Source organism: Babylonia areolata, chromosome 22 (assembly GCF_041734735.1).
Source record: "Babylonia areolata isolate BAREFJ2019XMU chromosome 22, ASM4173473v1, whole genome shotgun sequence".
NCBI lineage: Eukaryota > Metazoa > Mollusca > Gastropoda > Neogastropoda > Buccinidae > Babylonia > Babylonia areolata.
This window is the reverse complement of record NC_134897.1, coordinates 46,708,962-46,717,304: the sequence shown is the minus strand read 5'-3', so window position 1 is coordinate 46,717,304 and position 8,343 is coordinate 46,708,962. Positions and strand designations below refer to the sequence as shown.

Below are 8,343 nucleotides of genomic sequence, written 5' to 3'. Positions count from 1 at the left end.
TGAACTAGTTAGACAACTAGGGAACCAGCTCACAAATTGTCCAGCTGATGTGAACTAGCTAACTAACAAAGTAGCTAACTAACCACCTAACAAAATAGATACCAGTCTAGACTGCTAGCGAACCAAGTATCTACTAAACTAGCAAGCTAGCTAATGAACTAATTAACTAACTAGCTAATTAGAACAAACAAAAACTCACCCACTGACTGGCTGCTAAGGAACGAACGATCTTTGGACTGGACCTGCAGGACTGACCTGACTTGTGGATGGAGGGATTGTTGGATGGATCGAGTGAGTGAGTGAGTGAGTGAGTGTGAGTGAGTGAAAGTGTAAGAGTGAGTGTGTCAGTGAGCGAGTGAATGAGTGAATATATGAGTTAGTGAGTGTGTGAGTAAGAAAGTGGGTGAGTTTGTGCGAGAGAGTGAGTGAACGTGTGAGTGAATAAGTGCGTACGTGAATATGTGACTGGGTGAGTGAGTGTGTGTGTGAGTGGGTGTGTGAGTGAGTGAATGTATGATTGAATATGTGAGTGAATACATGCGTGAAAAAGTGAGTGGGCGAATGTGTGAATGAGTGCGTATGTGAGTGAGAACGTTAGTGCGTGAGAGAGAGTGTGTGAGTGAGTGAATGAGTTAGTGAGTGCGTATGTACGTGAGTGAGAGAGTGAGTGAGTTGGTGAGTGAGTGAGTGAGTGAGTGAGGGGCGGAGTACACAGGAGACAGCACTGTCTGTCCTTACAAGTGCCCAGCATCTGATTTCCACTTCTGTGCTGACAACACTCACCCACCTCCTACCCCCCCACCCCCCGCCCCTCTGACCCCCTCCTCAACCACAGACATGGGAGTGCACTGTGCCGTGTTGTTGCTGCTGGCAACGGTTGCCAAGGGTTATGTGGTTCTGGAGGAGAAAGCCTACGTTCAGCTGAACGACGCTGGCGGGCAGAAGTCCATCAATGCCTCCACATACAACCGTCTGGCCTTTGACTATGGCTCTAACATCCTCTACACCACGGGTCAGTGTGTGTGTGTGTGTGTGTGTGTGGTGTGTGTGTGTGTGTGTGTGTGTGTGTGTGTGTGTTTGTAGGAGAGAGAGAGAGGTAGATTGAGAAAGAGAAAGAGAGGGAGAGAAAGAGAGGGAGAAAGAGAGAGAGGGAGGGATTAGGAAAGAGATAAAGGGAGGAAGAGAAAGAGAGAGAGAGAGAGGTAGAGAGAGAAAGAGAGGGAGAGAAAGAGAGAGAGAGAGTCAGAGAGAGAAAGAGAGAGAGAGAGAAGTGGAGAGAGAGAGAGAGAAAGGGATGGAGAGAAAGAGAAAGGGATGGCGGGAGAGAGACTGAGAAAGAGAGAGAGGGAGGGATTAGGAAAGACACAGAGAGAGAGAGAGAGGGGGGGGGGGGAGGGGGTAGAAGAAAAAGACAAAGAAACAGCCAAGCAGCCAGACAACCAGAGGTGTGACCCGTGTCAATGCCGACAGCCAAGGAGCCGGGCCGTCTGACGGCCTTCACGCTGCAGGTGGACGGCAGCCCTGTGCCGCTGACCGAGGTGGAGTTCGACACGGCCCTCAAGGGCCAGCCCCTGGACGTGGAGTTCTGCCGGCCTCTGGCCCCCGGGGGAGTGCCCCGCCTGGCCGTCAGCTTCCAGGACCCCGTCAGTGCCAGCGCTGACGGCACCGTGCGCCTCTACCAGGCCCTCACCCCCCTCACCACGGAACTCGCCCTCCTCAGGGAGATCACAGGTCTGGTGTGTGTGCTGGGGGGGAAGGGAGGAGGGGGAAGGGGGGAGAGAGGGGGGTGAGAGGGGGGAATAGGGGGGGGGGGGGGGGCAGGGTGTTCTCGAGTGCTTTGCTAGTACAGGGCGGACTGCAAATGATCATCAGGATGATGATAACGATTACGACTATGAAAACGGTGATTACAATGACGATAATAACGATGATGACGATACTGACGATGATAACAATGACAATGATAACGATGATGACGGTAATAACGATAATAACGACGATGATGATAATAACGATGATAACAATGACGATAATAACGATCATGACAATATTGACGACAACAATGATGACAACCATGATGACACTGGGCGTTCTGTCGGCGGAAAGAAATTTCGGCGCGGACTGCAATAAGATGATGATGATGGTGATGATGATGATGATGATGATGATGATGATGATGATGATGATGATGATGATGATGATGATGATGATGATGATGGTGATGATGATGATGATGATGGTGATGATGATGATGCTGCTGCTGATGGTGATGATGATGATGATGATGATGATGATGATGATGATGATGATGACGATGATGATGATGCTGCTGCTGATGATGCCGATGATGGTGATGATGATGCTGATGATGATGATGATAACGATGATGATGGTGATGTCAATGACGACGACGATAATGATAACAACGATGATGATGATGATAATCACGATGATGATGACGACGATGATGATGGTGCTGCTGCTGCTGATGATGATGACGATGATACTGATGACGACGATGATGATGACAATGACGACGCTGATGATGAGCATGACGACGACAGTGGGCGCCCTGCCGATTGACATCGAGTTCGGCGCGGACTGCAACATGATGCTGGTGGCCAACAAGGGGCGGCCTACCAAGGAGGGCAACGCCTACAGGGACCCAGAGGGCACCGTCACCAAGATCCTCCTGCCCTTCGACCTCTCCCCCATCTCCCCCATCACCACCACCACCATCTCCTTCGCCAGCCTCTTCACCGGCGTTGGGTCCTCAGAGTACATCCAGTCAGTGACCAGGGGGGACGGGGGTGGTGGGGGGGTGGTGGTGGTGGTGGTGGTGAGATGGTGGAAGACAGTGAGAAAGACTGAAAGACAGAGAGAGAGAGAGAGAGAGAGAGAGAGAGAGAGAGAGAGAGAGAGAGAGCTGTGACGTGTGAGGTGTCATGCTGTGACGTGTGAGGTGAGCTGTGACGTGTGAGGTGTCATGATGTGACGTGTGAGGTGAGTCATGCCGTGATGTGTGAGGTGAGCTGTGACATTTGAGGTGAGCCGTGACGTGTGAGGTGAGCCGTGCTGTTACGTGTGAGGTGAGTCATGCTGTGATGTGTGAGGTGAGTCATGCTGTGACGTGTGAGGTGAGCCGTGCTGTGACGTGTGAGGTGAGTCATGCTGAGACGTGTGAGGTGAGCCGTGACGTGTGAGGTGAGCTGTGGTGTGACGTGTGAGGTGAGCTGTGGTGTGACGTGTGAAGTATGACGTGTGAGGTGAGCTGTGGTGTGACGTGTGAAGTGAGCTGTGGTGTGACGTGTGAAGTATGACGTGTGAGGTGAGCTGTGGTGTGACGTGTGAAGTGAGCTGTGGTGTGACGTGTGAGGTGTGACGTGTGAGGTGAGCTGTGGTGTGACGTGTGAAGTGAGCTGTGGTGTGACGTGTGAAGTATGACGTGTGAGGTGAGCTGTGGTGTGACGTGTGAGGTGTGACGTGTGAGGTGAGCTGTGGTGTGACGTGTGAGGTATGACGTGTGAGGTGAGCTGTCCCGTGACGTGCAGGCTGCTCCGTGAGGGCAACTTCCGCTACTTCCCGCTCCGTAAGCCTGACGGCTCGCTCCTGACCGTGATGCAGAACATTGAACCCCACAACCTGGTCATCGCCCCTAACGGCCTGACTGCCTATGTCTCCCTGCCGGTCAGTGCCGTCCCCTCTCCCTGTGTCCCTGTCTCATCTCCCCGTCTCCCTGTCCCATCTCCCTGTGTCTGCCTCTGCTCTCCCTGGTCCTCTCCTATCTCCTCTCCCTCTTTCCCTGTCCCCTCTCCTTCTGCCCTCTTTCCTTGTCTCTCTGTCCTTTCTCCATCATCTCCCTCTCCTTTGTCTCCCTGTCCCCAACCACTGTCCCCTCTCCCTCCCTCCTCTCCCTCTGTCTCCATATCCCCTCTGCATCTCCCTCTGTCTCCATATCCCCTCTCCCCTCTCCCTCTGTCTCCATATCCCCTCTCCCTCTCTCCTCTCCCTCTGTATCCATATCCCCTCTCCCTCTCTCCTCTCCCTCTGTCTCCATATCCCCTCTCCCTATCTCCTGTCCCTCTGTCTCCATATCCCCTCTCCCTCTGTCTCCATATCCCCTCTCCCTCTGTCTCCATATCGCCTCTCCCTCCCTCCACTCCCTCTGTCTCCATATCCCCTCTCTCCTCTCCCTCTGTCTCCATATCCCCTCTCTCCTCTCCATGTCTCCATATCCCCTCTCCCTCTCTCCTGTCCCTCTGTCTCCATATCCCCTCTCCCTCTGTCTCCATATCCCCTCTCCCTCTCTCTTCTCCCTCTGTCTCCATATCCCCTCTCCCTCTGTCTCCATATCCCCTCTCCCTCTCTCCTCTCCCTCTGTCTCCATATCCCCTCTCCCTCTCTCCTGTCCCTCTGTCTCCATATCCCCTCTCCCTATGTCTCCATATCCCCTCTCTGTCTCCATATCGCCTCTCCCTCCCTCCACTCCCTCTGTCTCCATATCCCCTCTCCCTATCTCCTGTCCCTCTGTCTCCATATCCCCTCTCCCACTTTCTCCATATCCCCTCTCTGTCTCCATATCGCCTCTCCCTCCCTCCACTCCCTCTGTCTCCATATCCCCTCTCCCTCTCTCCTGTCCCTCTGTCTCCATATCCCCTCTCCCTCTGTCTCCATATCCCCTCTCCCTCTCTCTTCTCCCTCTGTCTCCATACCCCTCTCCCTCTGTCTCCATATCCCCTCTCCCTCTCTCCTGTCCCTCTGTCTCCATATCCCCTCTCCCTCTGTCTCCATATCCTCTCTCCCTCTGTCTCCATATCGCCTCTCCCTCCCTCCACTTCCTCTGTCTCCATATCCTATCTCTCCTCTCCCTCTGTCTCCATATCGCCTCTCCCTCTCTCCTCTCCCTCTGTCTCCATATCCCCTCTCTCCTCTCCCTCTGTCTCCATATCCCCTCTCCCTCTCTCCCTCTGTCTCCATATGCCCTCTCTCCTCTCCCTCTGTCTCCATATCCCCTCTCCCTCTCTCCTCTCCCTCTGTCTCCATATCCCCTCTCCCTCTGTCTCCATATCCCCTCTCCTTCTCTCCTCTCCCTCTGTCTCCATATCCCCTCTCCCTCTCTCCCTCTGTCTCCATATCCCCTCTCTCCTCTCCCTCTGTCTCCATACCCCCTCTCCCTCTGTCTCCATATCCCCTCTCTCCTCTCCCTCTGTCTCCATATCCCCTCTCCCTCTCTCCTCTCCCTCTGTCTCCATATCCCCTCTCTCCTCTCCCTCTGTCTCCATATCCCCTCTCTCCTCTCCCTCTGTCTCCATATCCCCTCTCCCTCTGTCTCCATATCCCCTCTCCCTCTCTCCTCTCACTCTGTCTCCATATCCCCTCTCTCCTCTCCTTCTGACTCCATATCCCCTCTCCTCCCTCTCTCCTCTCCCTCTGTCTCCATATCCCCTCTCCCTCTCTCCTCTCCGTCTCCATATCCCATTTCCCTCCCTCCACTCCCTCTGTCTCCATATCCCCTCTCTCCTCTCCCTCTGTCTCCATATCCCCTCTCCCTCTCTCCTCTGTCTCCACATCCCCTCTACCTGTCCCTCCGTCTCCATATCCCCTCTCTCCTCTCCACCTGTCTCTATATCCCCTCTGCATCCCTCTCTGTCCCATCTCCCTCTTTTTCCATATCCCCTCTCTTGTCTCTCTCTCTCTCCCTCTTGTTTCCCTGTCCCCTCTCCCTGTCGTCTCTCCCTGTCCCCTCTCCCTGTCGTCTCTCCCTGTCCTGTTTCTCTGTCCCCTCTCCCTGTCCTCTCTCCCTGTCGTCTCTCACTGTCCCTTCTGCCTGTCCCCTCTCCCTGTCCCCTCTCCCTGTCCTCTCTCCCTGTTTCCCTGTCCTCTCCCCCTGTCCTCTCTCCTTGTCCCCTCTCCCTGTCCCCTCTCCCTGTCCTCTCCCCCTGTCCCCTCTCCCTGTCCCCTCCCTGTCCCCTCTCCATGTCCTCTCTCACTCTCCCTGTCCTCTCCATGTCCTCTCTCACTGTCCCCTCTCACTGTCCCCTCTCCCTGTCCCCTGTTTCTCTGTCCCCTCTCCCTGTCCCCTCTCCCTGTCCTCTCTCCCTGTCCCTTCTGCCTGTTTCTCTGTCCTCTCTCCCTGTCCCCTCTCCCTGTCCTCTCTCCCTGTCGTCTCTCCCTGTCCCCTCTCCCTGTCCCTTCTGCGTGTTTCTCTGTCCTCTCTCCCTGTCGTCTCTTCCTGTCCTCTCTCCCTGTCGTCTCTCCCTGTCCCCTCTCCCTGTCCCCTCTCCCTGTCCCCTCTCCCTGTCCCCTCTCCCTGTCCTCTCTCCCTGTCCCCTCTCCCTGTCCCTTCTGCCTGTTTCTCTGTCCCCTCTCCCTGTCCCCTCTCCCTGTCCTCTCTCCCTGTCCTCTCTCCCTGTCCCCTCTCCCTGTCCTCTCTCCCTGTCCCCTCTCCCTGTCCCCTCTCCCTGTCCTCTCTGCCTGTTTCCCTGTCCTCTCTCCCTGTCCTCTCTCCCTGTCCCCTCTCCCTGTCCCCTCTCCCTGTCCTCTCTGCCCTGTTTCCCTGTCCTCTCTCCCTGTCCTCTCCCCCTGTCCCCTCTCCCTGTCCCCTCCCCCTGTCCCATCTCCCTGTCCCCTCTCCCTGTCCTCTCCCCCTGTCCCCTCCCCCTGTCCCCTCTCCCTGGTCCCCTTCCTGTTTCCCTGTCCTCTCCCCCTGTCCCCCTCTCCTGTCTACTCTCCCTGTCCTCTCTCCCTGTCCCCTCTCCCTGTCCTCTCTCCGTGTCCCCTCTCCCTGTCCTCTTCCTTGTCCCCTCTCCGTGTCCCCTCTCCCTGTTCGTCTCTCCCCTGTCCCCTTCTGCCTGTTTCTCTGTCCCTCTCCTGTCCCCTCTCCCTGTCCCTTCTGCCTGTCCTCTCTCCCTGTCCCTCTCCCTGTCCCCTCTCCCTGTCCTCTCTCCCTGTCCCCCGCTCCCTGTCCTCTCTCCCTGTCCCCTCTCCCTGTCCCTTCTGCCTGTCTCTGTCCCTCTCCCTGTCCCTCTCCCTGTCCTCTCTCCCTGTCCTCTCCTGTCCCCTCTCCCTGTCCTCCCCCTTCCGTCTCCTGTCCCCTCTCCCTGTCCCCTCTCCCTGTCCCCTCTCCCTGTCCTCTCCCTGTCTCTCTCCTGTCCCTCTCCTGTCCCTTCTGCTGTTTCTCTGTCCCTCCCTGTCCCTCTGCTGTTTCCCTGTCCTCTCCCTGTCCCTCTCTCCCTGTCCTCTCCCCTGTCCCTCCCCTGTCCTCTCTCCCTGTCCTCCCTGTCCTCTCCCTGTCCCTCCTGTTCCGTCTCTCCCCTGTCTCTCCCGTGTCCTCCCTGTCCTCTCTGCCTGTTTCCTGTCCTGTCCCTGTCCCTCTCCCTTCCTCTCCTTCCTCTCCCTGTCCCTCTCCCTGTCCTCTCTCCCTGTCCCTCTCCGTGTCCCCTCTCCGTGTCCCCTCCCTCGTCTCCCTGTCCCTTCTGCCTGTCCTCTCCCTGTCTCTTCGTGCCTCTCCTGTCCTCTCCGTCCCCGCTCCCTGTCCCCGCTCCCTGTCCTCTCTCCCTGTCCCCTCTCCCTGTCCTCTCTCCCTGTCCCCTCTCCCTGTCCCCTCTCCCTGTCCTCTCTGCCTGTTTCCCTGTCCTCTCTCCCTGTCCTCTCCCCCTGTCCCCTCTCCCTGTCCCCTCCCCCTGTCCCCTCTCCCTGTCCCCTCTCCCTGTCCTCTCCCCCTGTCCCCTCCCCCTGTCCCCTCTCCCTGTCCCCTCTCCCTGTTTCCCTGTCCTCTCCCCCTGTCCCCTCTCCCTGTCCTCTCCCCCTGTCCCCTCTCCCTGTCCCCTCTCCCTGTCCTCTCTGCCTGTTTCCCTGTCCTCTCCCCCTGTCCTCTCTCCCTGTCCCCTCTCCCTGTCCCCTCTCCCTGTCCTCTCCCCCTGTCCCCTCTCCCTGTCCCCTCTCCCTGTCCCCTCTCCATGTCCCCTCTCACTGTCCCCTCTCCCTGTCCCCTGTTTCTCTGTCACCTCTCCCTGTCCTCTGTCTCCCTGTCTTCTCTACCTCTTGTCTCTCTCTGTGTCTTGTCTCTCTGTGTGTCTTGTCTCTCTGTGTGTCTTGTCTCTCTCTGTGTCTTGTCTCTCTCTGTGTCTTGTCTCTCTCTGTGTCTTGTCTCTCTGTGTCTTGTCTCTCTCTGTGTCTTGTCTCTCTGTGTCGTGTCTCTCACTCCCCCTCTTGTCTCTCTGTGTGTCTTGTCTCTCTCTGTGTCTTGTCTCTCTCTGTGTCTTGTCTCTCTCTGTGTCTTGTCTCTCTCCCTGTTTCTCTGTCCCTTCTCCCTGTCTGCCTGCCGGTCAGTCCTGTCTCTGA

General features: G+C 56.7%; 1 protein-coding gene across 1 annotated transcript in view; it reads left to right on the top strand.

Annotated features, from left to right (window-relative positions):
* Positions 1-837: 837 nt before the first annotated feature.
* The window catches only part of LOC143297141 (uncharacterized), a gene marked incomplete at its 3' end in the record, with an annotated part of 19,174 nt that continues 11,668 nt past the window's right edge, over positions 838-8,343 (top strand). Inside the window, exons 1-5 of the mRNA XM_076609317.1 lie at positions 838-1,012; positions 1,471-1,731; positions 2,565-2,787; positions 3,316-3,371; positions 3,515-3,687. Of these exons, the coding sequence (XP_076465432.1) occupies positions 838-1,012; positions 1,471-1,731; positions 2,565-2,787; positions 3,316-3,371; positions 3,515-3,687 (888 nt within the window). The remainder of the gene's footprint in view (positions 1,013-1,470; positions 1,732-2,564; positions 2,788-3,315; positions 3,372-3,514; positions 3,688-8,343) is intronic.